At 40.8% G+C, this 26,480-nt stretch overlaps 1 protein-coding gene across 2 annotated transcripts; it reads right to left on the bottom strand.

Annotated features, from left to right (window-relative positions):
- Positions 1-3,510: 3,510 nt before the first annotated feature.
- Positions 3,511-20,935, bottom strand: LOC120065384 (aprataxin and PNK-like factor). Of its 2 annotated transcripts, XR_005478668.1 has the most exons (12): positions 20,822-20,935; positions 19,951-20,043; positions 15,195-15,266; positions 14,127-14,290; positions 12,420-12,624; positions 12,053-12,188; positions 9,660-9,862; positions 7,147-7,436; positions 6,248-6,379; positions 5,776-5,825; positions 5,187-5,262; positions 4,483-4,569 (listed from the first exon to the last, which is right to left on the bottom strand). XR_005478668.1 is itself a non-coding variant. In XM_039016351.1 (11 exons), exons 2-11 carry the CDS (start codon positions 20,041-20,043, stop codon positions 4,376-4,378), a joined length of 1,539 nt encoding a protein of 512 aa, XP_038872279.1. In that variant the 5' UTR covers positions 20,822-20,935; the 3' UTR covers positions 3,511-4,375. The 2 variants fall into 2 exon arrangements, 1 of the variants encoding a protein (XP_038872279.1); XM_039016351.1 differs by lacking the exon at positions 5,187-5,262 and having other exon boundaries at positions 3,511-4,569.
- Between the last annotated feature and the right edge of the window lie 5,545 nt (positions 20,936-26,480).

The raw sequence follows: 26,480 nt of genomic DNA on the forward strand, positions 1-26,480 counted from the left end.
AACTGCTACCATGGAGGCCATTTTGAAAAAACCTGAAATTTTAATGGAATTAGAATTTCTTCACAATGTGGAATCACTCACGAGGAGGGCATTAGACTTTGAAAGGATTTTTCTCCGTATTTATTCAAGAGGCTTGATTTGATGAAATCCTGGAGGTTACTAAACAAACAGGTTATTTCAGGTGGTTATTTCAAGTCTCTGTCTTACAATAAATAATTGATCAGTTTATAGTGCTTTCTAATACACATGTGTATATGAAATATTCAACATAGTTTTTAAATAAGGGTGCTCTCGATTCTTCTTTAAAAAAATAATAATCCAAGAGATATTAGCAGATTGATTGAATCGAAGAATCTAAAATAGAATTGTGGCGTGTGGCTAGCTAGACAATTAAGAGTTAAGTTAGATCAATTAATTAAGACATGCTTTCTTGTTTTGACTTTTTTTTAACCATACATACTCTCAAAACACATGATTGAATAACATTCCATTCACAAATCCAGACATTACTTTACTTTGACATTTTCTAACATGCCATTCCCCACCAGCACATACACGACAGTGCTCTTATGGCAGGTAATCATGAGACCAAGTGGAGAATACAGTGTAGTGGTGCACCATTAACGAAGAACATAATCCCATAATTAAAGTATTAGTTTACCAAGCCAGCTACCAAATTGGCACAATCCCAAGTAAGCATTTCACATTGTATTCTTTGCATGTAACAAATAACATTTTATTTGACAATGGCCATCAGAGGAGTCACACTGTAAAGCCTGGCATGTGACAGGAGGAGTGAGATTGGGGGGAAATAACCGCTGCAATTTGGTGCTGGTCCCAGATCAGCTTCAAAAACATGGGAGGATCTTTTTGGTGACATCGTCACTGCTTCTTTCGCTATCAATTAAAGTTCCTCAGTTTTCATCTGTAATGTCAAGTAAATGGCTGAAAGAAATGCACTAATTATAATCTGTTCAAGTAGAGCGTGAAATAAAAATTGAAAACATCAGGTTCATATTGGCGTTGAAAATCCTCAGGCTACTTTGAGTTCTGACTGCTACCTTGAATCAAAAGCATATTTTAGGAGTAAATCAATTATACAAAGCGTGTCACTGTTGTACCCTACCAATTTTTCTTTCTCTTCTACAAAATTGCTGTTAACGTTTTCATATGGTAGCGCCATACATGGGGGCACTTACATTTGTAAAAGTATAAAAAAATGAAATGTTTTTGCCTTGCTTGTTATGCTACAAGACCAACAGGAGAGTCATCTCCAGTTAGCTTGTACTTGCTATGAGACATGCGCTTGACATTTACAGTAATTCAAGTCAGAACCCTTAACACTTCTAGGCTCGAATTAGTCATAGGAATCAAACAACCTTCCTCCACATTGTGTTTTTCCAGCAGGTTCCAGAAGATGGGAAAAGAGAACATGCCAATTAGGATAATTTCAGTATTTTCACTTTTTATCTATTTTCCTGTTTCTTATGAACATCTATGAACATATTTTTTACAATGTATGGAGCTGTGTTTACCTGTTTTTGTTATGCTGTCCACAAAAGAGGATGGATTGTGAGGGAAATGTTATTAAAAACCACTGCCCGGTGAAAAACATGAGGCCGTCTGGCAGTGTTTTTGTTTATGAATTAATGCATGTTGATTGGATTACAAAATGGGAGGTCAAACTGGATGACAAAATAAATCTAAATTTGTTCACAAAAAAAACAACAGAATTAAACACTGTATTACACTGAGTTCTCATGATCCCAGAGGTGATAATGTAATTGGAACCATGAATAAGGAAGTGAATGTGTCAGGTTTAGAATGCTTTACAGTGAGCAAGTGAAGGATCATGAAAATTGAAACTAATATTCAGCATACAACAAACATGTTCAAACTGCATTACCATCTTGTGTATTTTTTACAAATCTTTCTACATTGAGACAGACAATGAATAGTGTTCTATAAAAGCATATTTACTGTAGAAAAACATGACACTGGCATTGAGTATAAAAATCATGACAAACTACTGTCAATTAAACACAACTTCTGGTATTATACATTATTTATAATGCCTTCAGAAAGTATTAACAAAATGTGGAAGAAGTCCAAGTGATGTGGTGTTACAGCCTGAATTTAAAATGGATTAAAGAACTACATTGTGTCACTGATCTACACATAATAATACATAATAATAATAATACATAGTACCCCATAATGTCAACGTTTTTTATTTATTTTTTAGAATGTTTTACAAATGAAAACAAAAATGGCTGAAATGGTTTGAGTCAATAAGTATTCAACCTCTTTGTGACAACAAGCCTAAATAAGTTCAGGAGTAAACATTTGCTTAGCAAATCACATAAGTTGCATAATAGTGGTTAACATGATTTTTGAATGACTCCATACCCCACACATACAATCATCTGTAAAATCCCTCAGTTGAGCTGTGAATTTCAAGCACAGATTCAACCACAAAGACTAGGGAAGTTTCTCAATTCCTCGCAAAGAAGGCCACCGATTGGTAAATGGGTAAAAATCAAATAAAGCAGATGCTGAATATCCCTCTGAGCATGGCAAAGTTATTCATTAGGTCAATACACCCAGTCATTACAGAGATACAGGCATTCTTCCTAACTCAGTTGCTGGAGAGGAAGGAAACCCCTCAGGGATTTCACCATGAGGTCATTAAAACAGTGTAGTTACTCCATAATACTAACCTAAATGACAAGAGTGAAAAGGAAAAGGCCTGTACAGAATACAATTATTCCAAAACATGCATCTTGTTTGCAAAAAGACACTAAAGTAAAACTGTGAATAATGTGGCAAAGAAACTAACTTTTGTCCTGAATACAAAGTGTTATGTTTGGGGCAAATTCAACACATCACCGAGTACCACTCTTCGTATTTTCAAGCATGGTGGTGGCTGCATCATGTTATGGATATACTTATTATCGGCAAGGACTAGGGAGTTTTTCAGGATAAAAATAAACGTAATAGAGCTAAGCACAAGCAAAATCCTAGAGGAAAACCTGGTTCAGTTGTCTTTTCAAAAGACACCGGGACACTCTTCATACGAAGAGGAGGAGTAGTGATTTGACCAAGGCGCAGCGGGTTGTGAATACATAATGAAATGATTTATTTAAACAAAACCGAAAACACGACGAACACTTGAATAGAAACAAAATAACAAAACGAAAGTAGACAGACCTGGACGACGAACTTACATAAACACGAAGAACTCACGAACAGGAAAATGACTACACAAAATGACAAACGCACGAAACAGTCCCGTATGGTGTAACATAGACACAGACACAGGAGACAACCACCCACAACAAACAGTGTGAAAACACCTACCTTAATATGACTCTCAATCAGAGGAAATGAAAAACACCTGCCTCTAATTGAGAGCCATATTAGGTCACCCTTTAAACCAACATAGAAACAGAAAACATAGACTGCCCACCCAAACTCACGTCCTGACCAACTAACACATACAAAACTAACAGAAAACAGGTCAGGAACGTGACACCGGGAGACTAATTCACCTTTCAGCAGGACAATAACCTAAAACACAATGCCAAATCTACACTGGAGCTGCTCAGAAAGACGACGATTGAATGTTCCGGAGTGGCCTAATTACAGTTTTGACTTTAATCTGCTTGAAGATCTCACAAGACTTGAAAATGGCTATCTAGCAATGATCAACAATGAACTCGACAGAGCTTGAATTATTTTTTAAAGAATAATGGGCAAATATTGCACAATCCTGGTGTGCAAAGCTCTTAGAGACTTACCCAAAACAATTCACACCCAAAGGTGTTTAACATGTACTGATTATTTTTCTTTGAAATTACAAAACATTTTGTGTAGATTGTTGACTAAAAAATGACATTTTAATCCCACTTTGTAACAACAAAATGTGAAAAAAAGTCAAGGGGTGTGAATACTTTCTGAAGGCACTGATAAATTATTTTTAAAAGGAAGTAAAAACAATTTAAAACTGCTTGTCCATACTATTCAAACAAACCAATAACCAAGAATTCCTACACTTCAAAAATGCTTGTGATTAATTACTATCCAAGAAAGTGTCATTGTGTAACACACATAAATTTAATCACTTTTTAAAAGGTAAAGTCAGCAATATGACATCCTCATACACAAATCAGTCAAGAATCCCGTTATTCTTCCCAACTGATGGGGTAAATTGCTGACTGTATTTTACCAGCACAGGGAGACTAATATTATTCGAGATTGTAGACCTGCTGGATTCCAAGGGTGTTTGAATAGAGGAAAAAAGGTATACTCCGCTTAAATAGCACGCTTAGTTTAAAACAGGTACGGGGAGATTAGTCCAGTTTAGGCCACTAGTTCATTTCGGCCTTGTGAAGGCCTTGGCTTCTTTCGTGAGTGTTTTGAGGTCCTCCTTGCCACTGTCGTCTGAGTCAGGTGGCTCATAGTCAGAGTCTTCACCAATGTCCTCGCTCTCATCATTGATGAAGCTGTCATCGCCCCCAAACTCATCATCATCATCATCATCGTCGTTGTATGATACCGGCTTTTGCGCTGCAGAAAGGATTGTATAACAATATTAACAGCCATTTCTAGTATTATTAACGTGCTGTATAATTCCATTGATGCTAGCACAAGACATTGGTTGTGTCTTTATCAATATTTTATGGTACGTTGCACACAAACAGCACGGCTAACGGTATTTTATTACATTCACTCATAACAGGATTCAAATAGGTATCATTCAATTCAGCATGGAAAAAAAGGCGCAAGTTTAAATTTGTTCCACCTGAGCGAATCCGACCACAAGTCTTCTTCTAATGCCTTATAAGGGGAAAGTAATTCAGAAGTAACTGAAAGCAATTTTCCAGGTAACTTGTAACTGCAATGTATTGCATTTAGAACGTAACCTACCCAACCCTGTGACCTACGCTCTGGAGTGAAGTTTCCCTTGATAATGATCTAGAACAGGGGTGGGCAAACTATGGCCCGCAGGAGGTTTGATGGTGGTGGGGCATTACAAATAAAAATGGAAATGGATTTTGACAAACAAATAGTTTTTAAAAAATCTGCGTGGCCCTCCAATGAATTTCGAAATCCCGATGTGCCCCTCGAGCCAAAAAGCTTGCCCAACCCAATCTTGGATTAGCATCCCCTTCCCATATCCTTACCTTAACCATTAGTGGGGAAAACACAAAAGTGACCCAGGATCAGTGTCTAGTCATGTCCAATATCATAACTATGAGTCTGTAAGATGAGGCAATACAAATTGAGTTACACACCTCCCTTTCAGAAAAGTCAATGTTACCCAATGAGTTTATAGATCCTGCTGACGTCACGTCAGAGACATGGAGGGCAATTGGTTTAATCGTTTTTGCTTCTTTAAACTCTGGAGAGGAATGTGGATTATAGGTTTGTTCAATGGATTCACTAGTGCGACAGTGTATTGATATGCATACACATCGCTGTCTGACTAAATCTGGAAAGATAAAAACAAACAATCCAATAGCCCAGATAAGATTGTTGGGCATCTGCACAATCCATGGCATTTACAGCATTGCTTCAGATCAAAGGTTTCTCTTATGTCTCTGCTTCCTCTCTGCTCTGCATACCAGTTGGATTCATTTGATGTACGGCTGATTATATTCTGCATTGAAGAGGAACCAAAAATGGAACCAAAAAAACATTTGGGGGGGGGGGGGGGGGGGGGGGTGGTGAGAGGTTAGCATGTCTTTCTCTCTCAGATATAAATGAACATACCTCGAGTCTTCTTGGTGTGTTTGTATTCCTTCCAGTGGAGAGGGTTTTTCCTGGAAAGAAAACAGGGAAAATGGTTGATTTACTACCAGAACTACTAGTATTGTCAAATGCCAATGAGGCTAAAATGTCAGACTCTCCTTTTGTTCAAGCCTCTTGGTCGCTGATGTCAACCGCTCAAGGTTAAAATGGAGGCCAACAAATTGAGTCCAGTCAGACACTCTCCTGTCATCCGAGTCCTATGATTGCTGGCTTATTCTTTTATTTAACCTTCCTGTATCCAGAAAGTTCCATTGAGGTCAAAATACCTCTTTTACAGGGGAGATCTGGCTATAATAAATAGGTTATATTCTCTTTTCCTGTTGAAATTGTAGGAGCTATTAGGCAACTTTTTTCCTGCCAATAATGGTCTTGAGACACGATTACCAGTCTCTTTTATCCTGTAATGGTGACTACATTGAGGTGTGCATCCTACCTGTAGCAGTCTGTGCCGTACGGACACTCAGGTCGGTCCGCGTCCTCCTCTTCCTCCTCATCTTTCGCGGAACTGTCCTCGTAGTCGCTGTCGCCGGGGTGACTGCATTCTTGGAAGTGGACTGGGTTTTTTCTTTGATAGAAATAACAATTTTGATTAGAAAATCATTGAAAGCTCGCTGTTAAAAAGTTATGGTCGATCCCATTTTGATTGGTATTCTTTGAAGAACATTTAGCTTTTGAGCTAGCACTTTCTCTTTGCTCATTTCCTTTGCCTCAATAAAGATAATCTACATTTGAACCTGCTCTCTGCCATTTAGTTTTGGACCCTGAGGCCCTATCTAAGCTAATCCTTGTGTACGTCCCAAATGGCACCCTATTCCCTATATATACACACATGCAGTGCACTACTTTTGACCAGAGCCATAATCGGCCCTGGTCAAAAGGAGTGCACTATAAAAGGAATAGGGTGCCATTTGGGACACACCCTCGTCTTGGAGAATACAGTAGCTTATCCCATGCTTCACGTAGTTGTTTGTTAACTATCAGTGGTTTGAAAATAAACAAAACCTTAAATAAGAGAAACTATCTGGGGGGAAAAACATACTGCACATGTTCAGTTCTTTGGTATCAGAAAGTGCTGCCGTGGAACCAATTTGAACAGAATACATTTGTTTTGTAACATGCATAATAGCTCAAGTGCACTTATCTCATCTGTAGTACCCGGAGCAACATAAAATAAAAATACCCATCAAATATGGCAAGTCTTTGAATTCAATTACTTGTTGGAACATTTGCCGGACTAAATTCATGTTCTCGGACGTGCAGATCTTTTCAAGTACTATCTTAAATAAACATTTCCAACAGTTATTGTTCAGACAATGTTATGTGGGGATGTACCTGTAACAGCCCTTTCCATAGGGGCAGGTCGTCCTGAGCCGAGCTTTGGACTGGGCGGGGCCTGAAACGTCACCTGACCCTTGAGGCCCCTTGCCGACCTTCTGAGGCTCTCTCCCCCTGTCCTCGGACTCGCTGGCCTCCGCTCTGCTCGTAGAAGTGCTGCTGACATTTGCTGTGGAAGCTTCTCCTCCTCTTCTCTTCTCTCCATCGTCCTCCTCCACGTCAAAGTGGTCCGACTCCACGCTCTCCTCTACTTTACTAGGCTTCACCTGCTGCCTGGCTTTAAATGCCTGCGGAGTGATATACCATATACTGTAACTGTACATTAACCAACAACACACAACAAACACAATACTGCATATTACAGACAACAACAGTGGAGGCTCCTCAGAGGAGGACCATCCTCCTCAGTGTATTTCTGAAAAATGTAAATAGTTAAACATTTTAAAAGTTATTTTTAGACAAAACTATACTAAATATATTCACGTCACCAAATAATTGATTAAAACACTGTTTTGCAATAAAGGTCTACAGTAGCCTCAACAGCACTCTGTAGGGTAGCTCCATCGTGTAGCCGGAGGACAGTTAGTTTGCGTCCTCCTCTGGGTACATTGACTTCAATACAAAACCTAGGAGGTTCGTGGTTCTCACCCCCTTCCATAGACTTATACAGTAATTATGACAACTTCCAGATGACATCCTCTAACCTATCAAAGCTCTTTCAACATGAACTGACATGTTGTCCACCCAATCAACGGATCAGATAATTAATCTAGTACTGAAAGTATAAGCTACAGCTAGCTAGTGCTGCAGTGAATAAAATGTGGTGAGTAGTTGACTCAAAGAGAGAGGCTATCCAACACAAACTCTTACAAGTCAAGGTATGCTTATAGTTTTATTCATTTATTGCCACCGGGGCCCACCAGTATAACTGCTAAACTGCTTGCTAACTGTACACTTTATTGGATGATTGTAGCGGATTAACTAACCCGTTAGTTTAGTAGCTATGTTGACTTGACGTTAGCTAATATGGTGACAACGATGTAGGCTGTGCGTAGCGTTTGGCGGTTATGATGACATGAAGGTTTGGTTAGGAAAAGTTCTCTCGGCTGGTCACAGACAGCTGATGTGTTGTGCACTGAAGTCCACAAGCGACGGGAAAAGGTGAAAGGAGAGATGCGAGAAGGAATTATCCAACGATCAAAGGGATCATGCTGTTTGTATGTGGCTGCTATGAAAGTGAACTGTGTTTGATTGTGATCAGGGGTGTACTCATAGCGCAGATCCTGTTGAAAAACGTTTCTTAAACGGAAGCAAATGGAACAAAACGGAGATAAACATTCCTGAATTTGTCCAAAAGAAACTTGTTTGCAACTGTTGTACTAATGATTACACCCTAGATCAGCTAGATGCAGGCAAGATTGTGCATGGCGGTATTGAATGTGTCATTGTCCGTCACCTTGATTACTCAAATATCTTTCAACCTGTGCACCTACAGTACCAGTCAAAAGTTTGGACACACCTACTCATTCAAGGGTTTTTCTTTATTTTTATACAACTTTCTACATTGAGGAATAATAGTGAAGATATCAAAACTATGAAATAACACATATGGAATCATGTATTAACCAAAAGTGTTAACCAGCTTCACCTGGAATGTTTTTCCAACAGTCTTGAAGGAGTTCCCACATATGCTGAGCACTTGTTGGCTGCTTTTCCTTCTACAATGTAGAAAATAGTAAAAATAAAGAAAAACCCTTGAACGAGTAGGTGTGTCCAAACCTTTGACTTGTACTGTGTGTGTGTATACACAGATAGCATTGGCTATCAATAATCAGAGCAAGCCAATGTCTGCAACATTTACAAATCTAAAGCCTAATGGATAACCTTTTTGACATTGTTGACTATAACGTCAGCACTATGTAGCCTAAATTAGCATTAGGAAACCATGTCAACGTCCCAAATGGCATCCTATTTCCTACAGAGTGCCGATAGGGCTCTGGTCAAAAGTAGTGCACTCTATGGGGAATAGGGTGCCATTTTGGATGCAACCATGGTAAATGGGTCACTAGACTCCAGAGGGAGTCAGTATGAGGAAGTTGAAACTTTCAGGGGAACTTTGAGTAAATAACAAAGGGTTAATCCAAAAGAGTAAGGTTTGGCAGCACCCCGAAGAGTATACGGACATCTTCAAGAGTGGTAGGTTGTTTCGAAGTGTTCCACTCGTCGACGTACAAAATTACACATGACAGCGACCGTTGAGGTAATGTAGGCCTAGTTCTCAAGATCCCTTCCCGACTCAAGATTAGAAATTCCCAAGTTTTCCATTTATCAACTACTGTAGTGAGTAGTGATTGCCAATAGAATAGGCTATGGCTTGGCCTCTGATGTTGTTGTACAAGACCTTGTAAGAGTTGTGTGTTGATACATCCTTTAGTACATGTTCACACGCACACGCACACACACACACACACACACACACACACACACACAATAGTTAGTATACACTCAACTGTTGTAGACTGGACCTCTTCCTCATTGTCCTCATCCTCGTCACTCTTCTTCCTCCTCACCCTCTTCCTGGGTGTTGGCTCTGCCTCGCTGTGTTCAGACTCGTCCTCCCCTGACAAGGGCGCTGTGTACCTGGCCCGTTTGGCCGCGCCCTGGTTGGTGCTTGTCGTTGGGGTTGCGGTTCCTCTGGCTCGATTTCCAAATCCTAAGACGAGGACGATTCTGGGTGAACGGGTCGACTGTGTCATGTAAAAAATGATCTATTATATTGACAAGATAGTTGAGTGACTGCTATAACAATGCAAATATATGTTCTCAAAGGCAGGTGAAAACGTGCGACACCATTCAGGCTGCCGATGAGTGGAGTTGCCCATCCTTGATAAAGGGACGCCAGGTGCAAATCATAATGAAAACAGCAGAGATGGGGAAGCTCTGATCATCAGGGCCCAGTTGTTCAAAAGTTGGCTATCTGGATTTTGCCTATTGGATAGGATTAAATGCGTAGAAATAGAATGAATAGAAAGGACGAATCATTGACTTGAATGGGGACTCCCATTCTATTCCTTCTATTTTTATGCATTTAATCCTATCGGATAGGCAAAATTCAGATAATAAAAAATAAAAAACTGGGCCCAGTGGCTGCAGTGTCCACCCTGGTTTCAGTTTCTCCCTGGAGTTTAATTATTCACTTAATACCATTCATTGCCCAGACCTATTCTCAAAGCGTCACAGAGTAGAAGTGCTGATCTAGAATAAGGTCCTCCCTGTCCATGTAATCCTTTTCATTATGAATGAACAGGGAAAACTGATCCTAGATCAAGTTCAGGATAGGAAATTAGGAATCTGAAAAAGGTTATGTGCCGTCGACCGCTGATTGACGTAACCTAAAATATAGATTTACGGTCCCTGTTAAAAGGCTTGCTCAGAGGCATTGGCTATCAATAATCAGAGCAAGCCACTGTCTGCAACATTTACAAATCTAAAGCCTAATGGATAACCTTTTTGACATTGTTGACTATAACGTCAGCACTATGTAGCCTAAATTAGCATTAGGAAACCATGTCAACGTCCCAAATGCCATCCTATTTCCTACAGAGTGCACTACTTTTGACCAGAGCCCTATCGGCCCTGGTCAAAAGTAGTGCACTCTATGGGGAATAGGGTGCCATTTTGGATGCCACCATGGTAAATGGGTCACTAGACTCCAGAGGGAGTCAGTATGAGGAAGTTGAAACTTTCAGGGGAACTTTAAGGAGTAAATAACAAAGGCTTAATCCAAAAGAGTAAGGTTTGGCAGCACGCCGAAGAGGATATTGACATCTTCAAGAGTGGTAGGTTGTTTCGAAGTGTTCCACTCGTCGACGTACAAAATTACACATGACAGCGACCGTTGAGGTAATGTAGGCCTAGTTCTCAAGATCTCTTCCCGACTCAAGATTAGAAATTCCCAAGTTTTCCATTTATCAACTACTGTAGTGAGTAGTGATTGCCAATAGAATAGGCTATGGCTTGGCCTCTGATGTTGTTGTACAAGACCTTGTAAGAGTTGTGTGTGTTGATACATCCTTTTGTACATGTACACACACACACACACACACACACACACACACACACACACACACACACACACACACACACACACACACACACACACACACACACACACACACACACACACACACACACACACACACACACCTACCTAACTCCATGTAGTTAAAGGGTGGCTATATGTAAAGTAACAAGCAATTGGCCTCAAGTTTTATTGAATATAAGTAAAAGTTTAAAACCAATGCAGTGCATCCTGTTGAGACAATGGGTTGTAAGCCCCTTAAGTAGGATTCGATTCTTAAGAACTGGATCTCAGAGGAATCCTAACATGGAGCCTTGTAAAGCTAGCAACTATTCGTAAACTTAATGCATTTGATTTTCTTTTTTTGCAAGCAAACATATTGATTTGAGCACAGATCCGCCATTTCTCGTGCTTTTGCAGCTTTCTTTTCACATATGACATAGAACTACAGTTCAATAACGCTCCTCGGAAGCAGTGGATACAGCTTACTGCTTCCAGCGCAGTTCATTCAGTGCGTGAATCGAGTGGGGCAATAAACATATCAATCTTCTATAAAAAAATGGTGGAAGTCTCTGACTAGTTAGACCTATTCAGAAATAGCAAGAGCAGTTAACAACTAGGTAAATTCCTTCTCTCTCATGCACTAACCTTGTGTCAATAGTCAAATGTGCCAATCCACTTCAACCTGGCATCCTTCATTTGATGAGGAATCTTGTCTTAATTTGTAATAATAACAATTATAACATTAATTGCCGTCATATGCATGACAATTAATTGTAATCCAAAATTCCATTATGTCACAGCCCTAAATAGGAGCGATACCTTTGGTGGTGGTGGTGGTGGTGGGGTTCTTGGGAGATACAATGGGTACAGTCATCCAAGCAGGTAACACTCTTTTCTTTGGTTCAAGTTTTGGCTCGTTCTTGTCATTTTCTGCTTCAGTTACCCCAGCTTCTGTCTGTGAGCACACAACCACAACGCAAACCGGGTTTATTGGTACCACCATATTCACAGGAAACATTTATAAATATACATATTAATTGGAGTCACGAGTGGGATTCCCTGGGAAATTGGTGTCCGAAGCAGAATATGAAGCGTAATTGGTGTCAGTAGTGGAATCCCAGGAAAATTGCCAACAGTAGGATACATCTCAAGATAAAACTTTTGTTAACACTACAGATTTCCTGACCTGGTTTGAGGTAGGTGGGTTAGGTAGCTGTTCATCTGGCTCCTTCTGGTCCACACTACCTCCCAGTCTAGATTGTTGTTCATGGGAGCTTGGTGTCCACCCCTTGTCCTGTCGAGTGGGGTAAGCAGGTTCGTCGCTTGGTTCAGGGGAGGCAGGAGGAGACTTAATAACAGCCTCGTCTTCATCTTGAAGAGCCTGACTGTTTCTGCAAGGGAGAGACAACTTGTTGCAAACACGAGCACCTTCTCTGCACCGGTTACATGAGTCATGCATGTTCCTTCTTTAGTGTAGGCAGTAGACAGTAGCTAAATTGACTCGAGTGTCTGGTTAGGATCCTTTTGATCTAATCTTCAAACAAAAATGAAACATGAAAATAAAAACTGAAACGTAAAAATTCAGAAACAGAAGACGACCATTTCAAAAATATGTCATAATTGAATGTTGCTTGGGTGTTGGTTTTACATAGAAAGAGATAAAAGACACTGGTATTTATTCCAATTCAGTCCACTCAGTCTAGCCTGTCTTTGGGAGATGAAAGGCATCAATTAATGTAGTCATTTGCAAATCAATTAGTTAAGCTATTGTCTGATGCCAGTGCCAGAGAACAATCCTTATCTTTCCAAATCTGTCTACGGGTGGTCAGGATGACCAACGGGGATGCAAGCCGTTCATAAATCACAACGTGCATATTGACCGGCAAATAGATAATGATGTTTGCGTGTATACAAAGGAAACATAGAAACGGGGAGATATAAAACTCTTCATTAAGGAGTCAGGAGACAACTCGCTCTACTAGTGTGACCTTTTCTACAGCAATGTTAAGCGACTAATTATTCTCCACAAAATATTTTGCTACTGGAGACGTAATGTCATGCCACCATAGCGACTAATTGTGACATGTTTTCCCAATGGGAAAAGCTAACACCTCTAGAAGGTTTAAACCTGAGGTGTAAGTAGGAATACATAAGCATGGACCTGAAAAACATATTAAGTAGTCTAGGTAATACATGATTTGATTTCAAAGATGTTAGCTACATTATGAGACCTTTACAGGTAAAAAGAGGGTGATGTTGAAAAGCTGAATTTAAAAAGGAATCAGATGGTCTTATATGCCAATATTTGTTGACTATAGATTTGATATCACAACTCCCATCGTATAAGGTGAGTACGTAATTCATAGAGAAAATACATTTTCTGCAAATATTTTTTTGCATTAAAGCCTTTTTAAACCTCAAATACACTACAAGTTAAAAATGTCCTGGATTGCAGGAAAGTTATCTTGCAAAAAGGTGATCAAATTAAGATCCTACATATGTAGAACTTTGTTGTATGCAGGTTAACCAGAAATGTGAAAATGCATGGAGGAGACTGAGGATCATTTTATGCGCTGTAACGCTCATGGTTACCAAGAGAACTGGCTAACTATAGCATACAACAAAGGTAAAATACAAAACTGCAAACAATAATTATTAGACAGAGGTATTCATTAGAGGTTGTTAGCCCTGTAGAAATTGTACTGCTTGTTGTTCAAAAAAAAGCAAGTATGTATAGAAATATTTAAAACAAATTCAAAAGCTACTTCTTTGTGCACGTGCGAAACAGTCATCATTTTTCAGATTTCATTGTTTATTGGTTTCAAGTTTTAGCCAATTCGATATTTAGACCTTGAGAGGAAACTTCAGTGGTTGAGATGAGGAGTAGAGATACCTGGGTGTTCCATCTTCTCCACCCACAGCCACCACCTTGTAGATGTACTTCCCAGGAAGAAGGGAGATGATGTCTCCCTGTCCAAGTTCATGCCACTGGTTCCTGTCCAGGGGTTGTGGGAGGTCATCCAGTGAGGACTGACAAAAGCAGGGGTTCACATGCGTCTGGGATTGGAAAGAATAAGAATGGCATTCTTTGAGTTATTGGTGGTCATGAGGTGCAGTTGGATATACTTGCTATATCCGCACAACAGCTGGCTGTAAACAATTAGTGGTCTTTTAAAATAAGTGTCTTTCTCACACCACTCTTCACTTTAAAGGGCTAGCATGCTAACGCTAGTCAACAATTGCTACAGAAACTGACTCAGGGTAAGTTCATCTGACTCTGGTTAAGTAGTAAAGTTAGTTAGTTGCCAAAATGTCACTATCCCTTTAATGTAGTGTAAGTGTTGCCCTTGAGTGGTATTTGCCAAACTCTCAGTAAGCTGACTAGATGAAAGAGAAGGTTGCAACTACTTGAATTCAAAATGTTCCTCGTGTTTTTTTCTTAACCTTAATTCATCTGCAGCAATGTTGCGGTCCAAAGGCCTTACTACATCCTCAGGCTGTGACCTTTGACAAAATGGAGAGAATCTCTATCCTTTTACAGGCAGCCTGAGGAGGGGTTTTAGACCAAAACGTTACTGAAAATGAATCTGCTGCACAACTAAAATAAACAATTGAAATCATAAGTGTTGGGCCCTATTCCCTTACTCAGTAAACTATTAAATAAAATCATTTCTAATAAAGGTAAGGTGTGGTAAGACCACACAAGACAGTCACCCTGGGGTAAGAATCTACAGGTTCTCAAATGGTTCAAGAACCCTTTCAAAACATAAAAAGAAAACATCATGATTACCGAGGGTCCTTCTTGAACATACTATTGATGTCGGACTTCAAAGAATTGTTGTTTTTGGCACAATAGACCGCCTCGGCATTTAGCTGTCTTAATAGGGTCAGCATGCACTTGAGCCCTAGATGAGAGAGAATAGTCTACTCGGAATAAAGAATAAATTCTACTTAAGCCTACAGGTTTGATGCGCAGCTGCCCATTCAGGTTCTCAAGGAGGCAGTGGTGTCTGGAGACTCTTTTGTCGCTGACCTGAAACACACAGAGAGCGTAAACTCACAGATCAGGGCCCCGTATTTAAAATATCTAAAGCATCTCAGAGTAGGAGAGCTGAAAAGGACCAGTTTAGCCTTTTAGATCCTAATGAAGAAGATTATATGGACAGGGAGATCCTACATCAGCGTACTCTGAGATGCTTGATACGGCCCCAGACCTGAGAGACAACGGGCACTCAGCAGGCAGTAGGTCCGGACAATACAAATCAATACAAAATGAAGAAGGGCACTTCCATAGTAAAGGGTCCTGAATCCTGAGAATAAAAAAAAGTTTTGGCCTGCTGAAATAAGGTTACAAGTGCATGTTGATAATATGTGACTCACATTCAAATGATTATCCTAAGTACTGATCTTTAATTAAAATTCACGTCAAAGCATTTTCTTTACAAATTCAATACATATATTACACTGCAAGACTGATCTGATTGCAGTCTAAAAATCAGCCAGGAAATGCATATTTTAACTTTACAATATTCATAATCAGGTAGCCTAATCAGCTGCATCTTTGCCTCATGGTAGATGTTCTGTTTTCATGGAAGTCCATTGTGTTTAATTTAGGTACAAAATAATATAAATATATACTCTACAGATTTTTATAGTCTGAAATCAAATAGGAAATCAGAAACGGAATAAAAACCAAGTCAAACAGTACTAGGAAATTCCCAAGAATTGCCATCGTCAATTGTGTACAGACTGGGCAAAGACAATTGTATGTACTGTAGGTATATTATGCATGAACGTAATGTTGTATGGCTAGGGATTTTAAACGTCCACTGACATCAATTTCTTTCCATAAGAGACAGAGGAGATATAACAAGTTACAGTTCAGTATATTCTTTTTTCTCCAAGTTTCTAGTTAGGATATTTGTCTAAATTGACGGGTAGGCCGTCATTGTAAATAAGAATGTGTTCTTAATTAACTGACTTGCCTAGTTAAATGAAAAAATATACATAATAATAATCATTTGGTGAGCAATTAAATGCTTAGAAGTCTACCTGCATAAAGTGGAAAGGTCATAATTCATTTATTGCAGATTAAACCAATGAAGCATTAGCTAGAGCAATTGTCACCAACTCTACTTCTGGAGAGGTACAGGCCAGGGGATGCCTGCTTTTAGCCTCATACGAACCATCCTGACACCTCTCCAGTTACAGATTGTATGCCAGATAATGTGATATAACCAATGATCTGGTTATTTTCTGGAAACTGTCATTTGTAAGTTACTTTTTTCACCGAAACGAGAACAAAATATCGCTAAGAATAGGTTAGTTGAAAAAAAAATCTATGGCATCGGTTTGTATGGGGCTTTCCTGTACCGGCCAGTAATATACACCAAGAATCTTTAGCGCTCCAGGTCCAGGGTTGGGGAACACAGACGTAGCTAACTCTATTAGCATGGAATGCCTTTTTAACATACACTGAGTGTACAAAACATAAAGGACACCTGCTCTTTCCATGACTGACTGACCAGATGAATCCAGGTGAAAGCTATGATCCCTTATTGATGTCACTTGTTAAATCTACTTCAAATCAGTGTTGAAGGGGAGGAGACAGGTTAAATAATGCTTTTTAAACCTCGAGACAATTGACACGTGGATTGTGTATGTGTGCCATTCAGAGGGTGAATGGGCAAGACAAAATATTTAAGTGCATTTGAACAGGGTATGGTAGTAGGTGCCAGGCACACTGGTTTGTGTCAAGAACTGCAACGCAGCTGGGTTTTTCACACTCAACAGTTTCTCGTGTGTATCAAGAATGGTCCACCACCCAAAGGACATCCAGCCAACTTGACAACTGTGGGAAGCATTGGAGTCAACATGGGCCAGCATCCCTGTGGAACGCTTTCGACACCTTGTAGAGTCCATGCCTTGACAAATTGAGGGTGTTCTGAGGGCAAAAAGGGGTGGTGCAACTCAATATTAGGAAAGTGTTCCTATTGTTTGATATACTCCGTTCATTAATTTTTTTATATCAATAATTGTTTAATTTTAATATCAATAATTTACATTTTTATATCAATACATTTGAATTTTTGGATTGATAAATACACTGCTCAAAAAAATAAAGGGAACACTTAAACAACACAATGTAACTCCAAGTCAATCACACTTCTGTGAAATCAAACTGCCCACTTAGGAAGCAACACTGATTGACAATAAATTTCACATGCTGTTGTGCAAATGGAATAGACAAAAGGTGGAAATTATAGGCAATTAGCAAGACACCCCAAAAAAGGAGTGATTCTGCAGGTGGTGACCACAGACCACTTCTCAGTTCCTATGCTTCCTGGCTGATGTTTTGGTCACTTTTGAATGCTGGCGGTGCTCTCACTCTAGTGGTAGCATGAGACGAAGTCTACAACCCACACAAGTGGCTCAGGTAGTGCAGCTCATCCAGGATGGCACATCAATGCGAGCTGTGGCAAAAAGGTTTGCTGTGTCTGTCAGCATAGTGTCCAGAGCATGGAGGCGCTACCAGGAGACAGGCCAGTACATCAGGAGACGTGGAGGAGGCCGTAGGAGGGCAACAACACAGCAGCAGGACCGCTACCTCCGCCTTTGTGCAAGGAGGTGCACTGCCAGAGCCCTGCAAAATGACCTCCAGCAGGCCACAAATGTGCATGTGTCAGCATATGGTCTCACAAGGGGTCTGAGGATCTCATCTCGGTACCTATTGGCAGTCAGGCTACCTCTGGCGAGCACATGGAGGGCTGTGCAGCCCCACAAAGAAATGCCACCCCACACCATGACTGACCCATCGCCAAACCGGTCATGCTGGAGGATGTTGCAGGCAGCAGAACGTTCTCCACGGCGTCTCCAGACTCTGTCACGTCTGTCACATGTGCTCATGTGCTCAGTGTGAACCTGCTTTCATCTGTGAAGAGCACAGGGCGCCAGTGGCGAATTTGCCAATCTTGGTGTTCTCTGGCAAATGCCAAACGTCCTGCACGGTGTTGGGCTGTAAGCACAACCCCCACCTGTGGACGTCGGGCCCTCACACCACCCTCATGGAGTCTGTTTCTGACCGTTTGAGCAGACACATGCACATTTGTGGCCTGCTGGAGGTCATTTTGCAGGGCGCTGGCAGTGCACCTCCTTGCACAAAGGCGGAGGTAGCGGTCCTGCTGCTGGGTTGTTGCCCTCCTACGGCCTCCTCCACGTCTCCTGATGTACTGGCCTGTCTCCTGGTAGCGCCTCCATGCTCTGGACACTACGCTGACAGACACAGCAAACCTTTTTGCCACAGCTCGCATTGATGTGCCATCCTGGATGAACTGCACTACCTGAGCCACTTGTGTGGGTTGTAGACTCCGTCTCATGCTACCACTAGAGTGAGAGCACCGCCAGCATTCAAAAGTGACCAAAACATCAGCCAGGAAGCATAGGAACTGAGAAGTGGTCTGTGATCACCACCTGCAGAATCACTCCTTTTTTGGGGGTGTCTTGCTAATTGCCTATAATTTCCACCTTTTGTCTATTCCATTTGCACAACAGCATGTGAAATTTATTGTCAATCAGTGTTGCTTCCTAAGTGGACAGTTTGATTTCACAGAAGTGTGATTGACTTGGAGTTACATTGTGTTGTTTAAGTGTTCCCTTTATTTTTTTGAGCAGTGTACTTATTTTAGTACATAAAAAGTATATGATAATGACCTTGATAGGGGCAGGATCACATTTGCATGCTCCTACATAGGTTCTCTTCTCCCAACAGGAAGACACCGCAACTGGGTATTTCTCCAAGTTAGAAGGAGCATGCAGCAAAGATGTGCAGGACGCTGTGACCCTGACGCTACAGTAATATGCACATTATGTAGGCCTAAGCATGGCTCTTCTGCTGCTGGAAGAGCAGCAGTGGATAGTATTTTCGTGGAGGAAAAAAGTTTGTCTGCAGGGGGGAATCGAACTCAAACTCACTGCATCTAAAAGATTATTAGCCTTGCACATTAGCATCTTCCGCCACCTACAAGCGATGTTAGGTGGGGAAAAAGTGGTTAGTGATGTTATTAGATAAACAAATGTAATTATTGATTTCTCATGAGAGAATAAAACTTTAGCTGCATTGTTATAATGATCGTCACATATGTGTTACTTGACTCGAAGAGCAGCAATGTTTTTTTGGGGTTGGGGGGGTGACAAGTTGGTCTGCAGGGGGAATCTAACTCACAGTCACCTAAAAGAATACCAATGCAGCGCATTTATGGCTTCTGCCACCTGCATGTTATATTATTTCAGGGAAAATGTGGTCAGTCGAAGCGGACTGGTTTTCTGTGTTAGTTATGATAATTAGGCAAAAAAATATATATTTTAAATCGATGTATGATATCAATTATTTGAATTTGAAAACAATTTTGGACATAAAAAAAATCTTTTTTATATCAACAATTTCAATTATCTAAAGAAATTAATTATGGATATACATTTGAATTGTTGATTTCAAACGATGTGTTGATATCAAAAATGCAATGCTATGGGGAATTATTGATATAAAAAAAAAATTATTGATATTTGTTTTGATGAATATCGATAACTCGAATTTGACATAATTTCAATTATCGATATAAAAAAATACAATAATTGATATAAAAAAATGCAATTAATTTATGTTAAAATGGCTTTCCATACTACTAGTCTATACTTTCCAACTAAAGCCTGCTACTTACGCCAAGGAATGGACCCCTTCCCAGCAGTGTCTCCCCCTCGGGCAGGTGTATTGGACTGCCACCATCTACAGGCACGAGATCGAACCCCGCCATCTGCGGGTGGTTGTTGCAGTCAGAATAACATGATATAAACAAAGACTATGATAAATATCCCCTTTCATCTGTGGTAGGAAACCATCCTTTGGTAGCTATGAATGAATGTGGAGTTCACTACAGGCTAGTTTCGTTAGCTAGTTGAAAATAAGTGTTGTCATGGTAAACAAGGCAGCTGTAATGAGGATGTATGTTTAGTTAGCTGGCTGAACTACTTGTTATTCCAAAATGATCTCTTCTAGCATAATGCTAGTTAGCCAATTCATTAAACTGACAGGCGTTTGACGGACTCTAGACTCAAAGATGATCTATTATATTGACAAGATAGTAGAGTGACCGCTCTAACAATGGAAATTCATGTCCTCAAAGATGGAAGGCAGACGAGAGGCGAGATCAGGTTAGAACATTTTAGCCATCCGACAAAAAATATTTTATTTTTCAAATTTGCCGAAATGCGCGTCCACTTATACCAGTGCATTCGTAACAACCTAAACAGTACAAAACTTATATTCGATCAAATAAGTCTCACGTAGCAAATCAGCAATTACATGTTTGGTTAACCAAATTTGACACCCTCATTGACCGCCATACAAAACTGCATTACTTCGTGGACAGATTTTGAGCGGAGTAAACCCTCTCGCTTCGCCTCTTCCTCTCTGCTAGACTTCCAACTTGGAGCTTGTTTCTACTGAATAGCAGCTCAGATAATTAGCTAACTAACTGACCAGCTAGTATATATGTATGCTTAGTGGAAAATGATTTATAAACATTATTTTACCTGTTCTAGGTAGCTTGGTGCTGAGAAAAACGTGAAAACTTAATAGATTTCTTCAGAAACTTCCGGGCTGTTATGTAGAGAGCGTGCATTGTCTCACGTCAGATTGCGTCACTCCTCAGCGACGATCGTCTCTCTCCAGAGTCCAGTGTAACCAGGGAGGAAAAGAGAAACCTCTCTCCCTCCAGCAGGTGGCGTTTTTTCGCCCAGCAAGCAAGGAGTTTTTGTATGGCGGTCAATGAATGTCGACTTTGCGCAACAACAAAAAAAGTATGACTTATTTGCTACGTGAGGTTTATTTGATCTAATAAAGGTTTTGTAATACTTAAGTTGTTAGGAGTGTAGTGATATAAGAAGGACCACTTGACATCCCACAAACTTATCCCACAAACTTACACTCATATGTGTTATATGTTGAAGTTGTCTATGCATATTCATGAGGGTAGTAGCATAGTATCTCTACCACCCAATCGTTTTTTCACACTTTTCTGGAATAGAGGAATCCGCGAGAAAGATAGTGTGCTTGTTTGAAATGGAAAAGCTTTGTGGTAGCTATTGATGAAGAAGAACATCAAGACGAAGTAGCTGCTTTACAAGTGGGATGCACTGTTTTACCGCTACATCTCGAGGGGTTCGTGCTGATTGTACGGAGATTTGACAGCTGGTTAAATGGCGCCCCTTTACAAGGCAAGAACAAGATGTATATCAGGAGAAGTGCAGTATTATCATAAGGAGACTTCTACTTGGAATATGGAGGGGGTCAGAGGAGGTCTAAGAGAGCGAGGGAGGAAGAGGGTGAGCTTGAGTCTGGTAAAAGGGCGGGGAAAAGGGAGATGGTTTGTTAAATAAGAATGGTAGAAAGTGTAAGCAGAGTGAGTTGAAGACTGGAGGAGAAATGGAAGCGGATGAGGGCAAAGTATCGGAGGTGGTAGGTGTGGTGAAGTGCCCGAGGCTTGCACCGAGGGCCAGGATAAAGATGAGTCTGTGACAGTAGGAGTGAGGTTTTTGGAAAAAGTGGACCCTTGCCTTTTGGCTGATCCATTCGTGGTTTCAGGGTGGGTGAAAACAGAGTTGGGTGCTGTGAGGGTAACCAGAAGTGGTCTTATGATAATTGTTTGTGTTTCTGCTGGTCAGAGGGAGCAGGCCTCTGTTAAATAAATGTTAAATAAATGTTAAATAAATGGGGGTGAGAGATGTGAATTGTATTGCTCTCAAGAAGGGAGCCATTGAAAGGAGTGATTACTGGGGTAGTGTTAAATGTGAAAGCTGACCAATTGAAGGGGAAGATTCCCGGTGTTTGATGCTCGTCGTTTGGTGCGACGCAGACATGGTGGCGTGAGTGGAGAAACAGAAGAGTCATTGTCTGTTCTTTTGAGTTTTGATGTTGAGTCTTTGCCTGACAAAGTGATGTTAGGATATATAAGTTATCCTGTACGAGCTTTTGTGCCGAATATATTATGTTGTTACACATGTCAAGCTTATGGGCATGTGGCAGCAGTGTGTAGGAGGGAGGTTCCTAGGTGTGAGAAGTATGCAGAAAGGCATGAGAGCAAGGAATGTGAAGTAGCGGTATATGTTAATTGTAGGGGTGCCCATTGCCTTTTGTAGGGGTGCCCATGCGGCTGCGGATCATACATGTCCCGTGCGAGAGAGGCAGGTTGAGGTTTCCAGGGTTAGAGTAGTGCAGAAGTTGTCATATGCTGAGGCAGTGAAGAAAGTAGAGGAAGATGTGTCAAGGGGGAGGGATCCTGAGAGGAGTGGTGTCAGTAGTAGATCTGTACCAGTACAGAGGCATAAACCAATAAGTGATATGTTTCAGTAAGATTGGATGTTTGGCATTTATAGCAATGGTTATCAACTGTACTGCAGGGATGGAATGTAACTCGCAGAAAATAAAGTTTGTGGTGGCAGCTGCAGAGCGGTATTTGGGTGTGCGAGACTTGACATCAGAAGAGTTAGAGGGTGTGTTAAGTGGTGGTGATGTAGGGTTAGATGGTAGAGTATTTGTTGTATTTATTTCATATAATAATTATATATAATTTTTTTCAAGCAAAGTATAAGGGAGTTATACTCCAGTCTAGTGTGTGGCGGTAATGCAATATTTATTGGATGCCAACCGCTGTTAAACCTCATTGAAGAAGAATATGTTTTTTCACCATTTGTTTTTGCATCAGGATTTTAGAACTGCTTCATTTAAGGTCTGTGTTTCGTGTAGGCTTACCCTGGCGTGACGTTTTGATAACCGTGCAAATCTCAGACAAGGTAACTTTTTCAACATATTCACCCCCCCAAAAAATGAAATGCAAATTAGCTACTTGTGGCTATTGCTGTGTTGACATGCTAGTCAGAACTAGGAAACTCTGACATTTCTGATTCATTGAATGAGGCACGTGTATAACTACAACCAGTTAACAAATTGGACATTTCTGAATTTCTTATGCCACGTTCAAAACAACTGGGAACTCTGAAAAATACGAGGTCAAATCATGACGTCAGTGAGCTTCAGGTCGGAAAGTCGAATCTCTAGAAAGAGACCAGAGTTTGAGTTGGATGACCGTTCAAATAAAAAAATCCCCAGTCGGAATCTAAACCAAAAATCCAGAAAATCACATTGTATGATTTTTAAGTAATTAATTTGCATTTTATTGCATGACGTAAGTATTTGATACATCAGAAAAGCAGAACTTAATATTTGGTACAGAAACCTTTGTTTGCAATTACAGAGATCATACGTTTCCTGTAGTTCTTGACCAGGTTTGCACACACTGCAGCAGGGATTTTGGCCCACTCCTCCATACAGACCTTCTCCAGATCCTTCAGGTTTCGGGGCTGTCGCTGGGCAATACGGACTTTCAGCTCCCTCCAAAGATTTTCTATTGGGTTCAGGTCTGGAGACTGGCTAGGCCACTCCAGGACCTTGAGATGCTTCTTACGGAGCCACTCCTTAGTTGCCCTGGCTGTGTGTTTCGGGTCGTTGTCATGCTGGAAGACCCATTTTCAATGCTCTTACTGAGGGAAGGAGGTTGTTGGCCAAGATCTCGCGATACATGGCCCCATCCATCCTCCCCTCAATACGGTGCAGTCGTCCTGTCCCCTTTGAAGAAAAGCATCCCCAAAGAATGATGTTTCCACCTCCATGCTTCACGGTTGGGATGGTGTTCTTGGGGTTGTACTCATCCTTCTTCTTCCTCCAAACACGGCGAGTGGAGTTTAGACCAAAAAGCTCTATTTTTGTCTCATCAGACCACATGACCTTCTCCCATTCCTTCTCTGGATCATCCAGATGGTCATTGGCAAACTTCAGACGGGCATGGACATGCGCTGGCTTGAGCAGGGGGAGCTCGTGTGCGCTGCAGGATTTTAATCCATGACGGCGTAGTGTGTTACTAATGGTTTTCTTTGAGACTGTGGTCCCAGCTCTCTTCAGGTCATTGACTAGGTCCTGCCGTGTAGTTCTGGGCTGATCCCTCACCTTCCTCATGATCATTGATGCCCCACGAGGTGAGATCTTGCATGGAGCCCCAGACTGAGGGTGACTGACTGTCATCTTGAACTTTTTCCATTTTCTAATAATTGCGCCAACAGTTGTTGCCTTCTCACCAAGCTGCTTGCCTATTGTCCTGTAGCCCATCCCAGCCTTGTGCAGGTCTACAATTTTATCCCTGATGTCCTTACACAGCTCTCTGGTCTTGGCCATTGTGGAGGGGTTGGAGTCTGTTTGATTGAGTGTGTGGACAGGTGTCTTTTATACAGGTAACGAGTTCAAACGGGTGCAGTTAATACAGGTAATGAGTGGAGAACAGGAGGGCTTCTTAAATAAAAACTAACAGGTCTGTGAGAGCCGGAATTCTTACTGGTTGGTAGGTGATCAAATACTTATGTCATGCAATAAAATGCAAATTAATTACTTAAAAATCATACAATGTGATTTTCTGGATTTTTGTTTTAGATTCCATCTCTCACAGTTGAAGTGTACCTATGATAAAAAATTACAGACCTCTACATGTTTTGTAAGTAGGAAACACTGCCGATTTTGCAGGTTATCAAATACTTGTTCTCCCCACTGTATGTCTAGTAGTAGGCTACACAATAAAAGTAAATAAAACATATTCAAATATGATGATATGATTAAATATAAAAGTATTCACACCCTTTGACTTTTTCCACATTTTGTTGTGTTACAGCCTGAATTTAAAACTGATTGAATTGAGATTTTGTGTCACTGGCCTACACACAATGCCCCGTAATGTCAAGGTGGAATCATGTTATGGGTATGCTTATCATCGGCAAGGACTATGGAGTTTTTTTTTTACAATAAAGGAAACGGAATAGAGCTAAGTCCTTGAGGAAAACCTGGTTCAGTCTGATTTCCAATAGACAAATATTTAACATGGCAAGTCAGTTAAGAACAATTTCTTATTTTCAATGATGGCCTAGGAACAGTGGGTTAACTACCTGTTCAGGGGCAGAACGACAGATTTGTACCTTGGGGATTAGAACTTGCAACCTTTCAGTTACTAGTCCAACGCTCTAACCACTAGGCTACCCTGCCACTACATTTACATTACATTTAAGTCATTTAGCAGACGCTCTTATCCAGAGCGACTTACAAATTGGTGCATTCACCTTATGACATCCAGTCATCCAGTCGCTACCCTATCTTTCAGCAAGGCAATAACCTAAAACATTTAATAAACTAGAGTTCCTTACCAAGACAACATTGAATGTTCCTGAGTGGCCTATGCTGCCCTATGGGACTCCGAATCACGGACAGTTGTGATACAGCCTGGAATTGAACCAGGGTCTGAAGTGCCTTAGACTGCTGCGCCACATCCCTTTTAAGGCAAGCCTCACTATTTTTTTGTCTGCTACTTCCTAGTGTTCCATGATCTACAATGGCCACATCTACTGCAGAGCTGCTTCTGGCCACTCTGACAGAGCTGGATAAGGATGTGTTGAAGACATTTAAATGGTACCTTAAGCAACCTGATGGGTTTATCTCCCAGTTGGACTTCTCTCCCATCCCAAAATGCCAGTTAGAGGGTGCTGACAGAGAGGACATTGTGGACAAGATGGTGGAGACCTACAGCTTTGTGACTGCTCTGGATATTTCACTGAAGATCCCGAGGAAGATGAAACGCAACAATCTAGCTGAGAAGTTAATGACAGACTGTAAAAAAGGTAATTCAGAATTGTTCTATTATTTCTGCACATAAAGTTAATCATAACAAATGTTTGCCAACATTCATCTGTCTTTTACTGATAGTCAGACAACATTCTTGACAAACTTAATTTATTAGAGGAAAAGGGTGTTAGGGTGCTAACCAGTCAAATCCCCTCCCCTCTTTGTCCTAATGAGATGCCAGTGGTCAGGAAGAAAATGCTGGGAGAACATCCACCATTTCACATCAGGGAGCTTCTGTCCATCCCACCATCAGTGCTCAGACAGGAGGCCATGTTATTTCCCCTGCACTCACTGGCTGCCATATTGATGGTCCAGTTAACATCAGCATCCATGCTTTAAAAAAAATAATGAGTTACCATGTTTTCATCCGACAGCGAAGATAATCTATCATGATTATGTTTCTGTTAGAGTGCTGCATAGAAACCTTACTCTTTCTGTTTTAGGAGAGGTTGGTGTTGAGGAAGCGCCAGAGAAAAC

Source organism: Salvelinus namaycush, chromosome 2 (assembly GCF_016432855.1).
Source record: "Salvelinus namaycush isolate Seneca chromosome 2, SaNama_1.0, whole genome shotgun sequence".
NCBI lineage: Eukaryota > Metazoa > Chordata > Actinopteri > Salmoniformes > Salmonidae > Salvelinus > Salvelinus namaycush.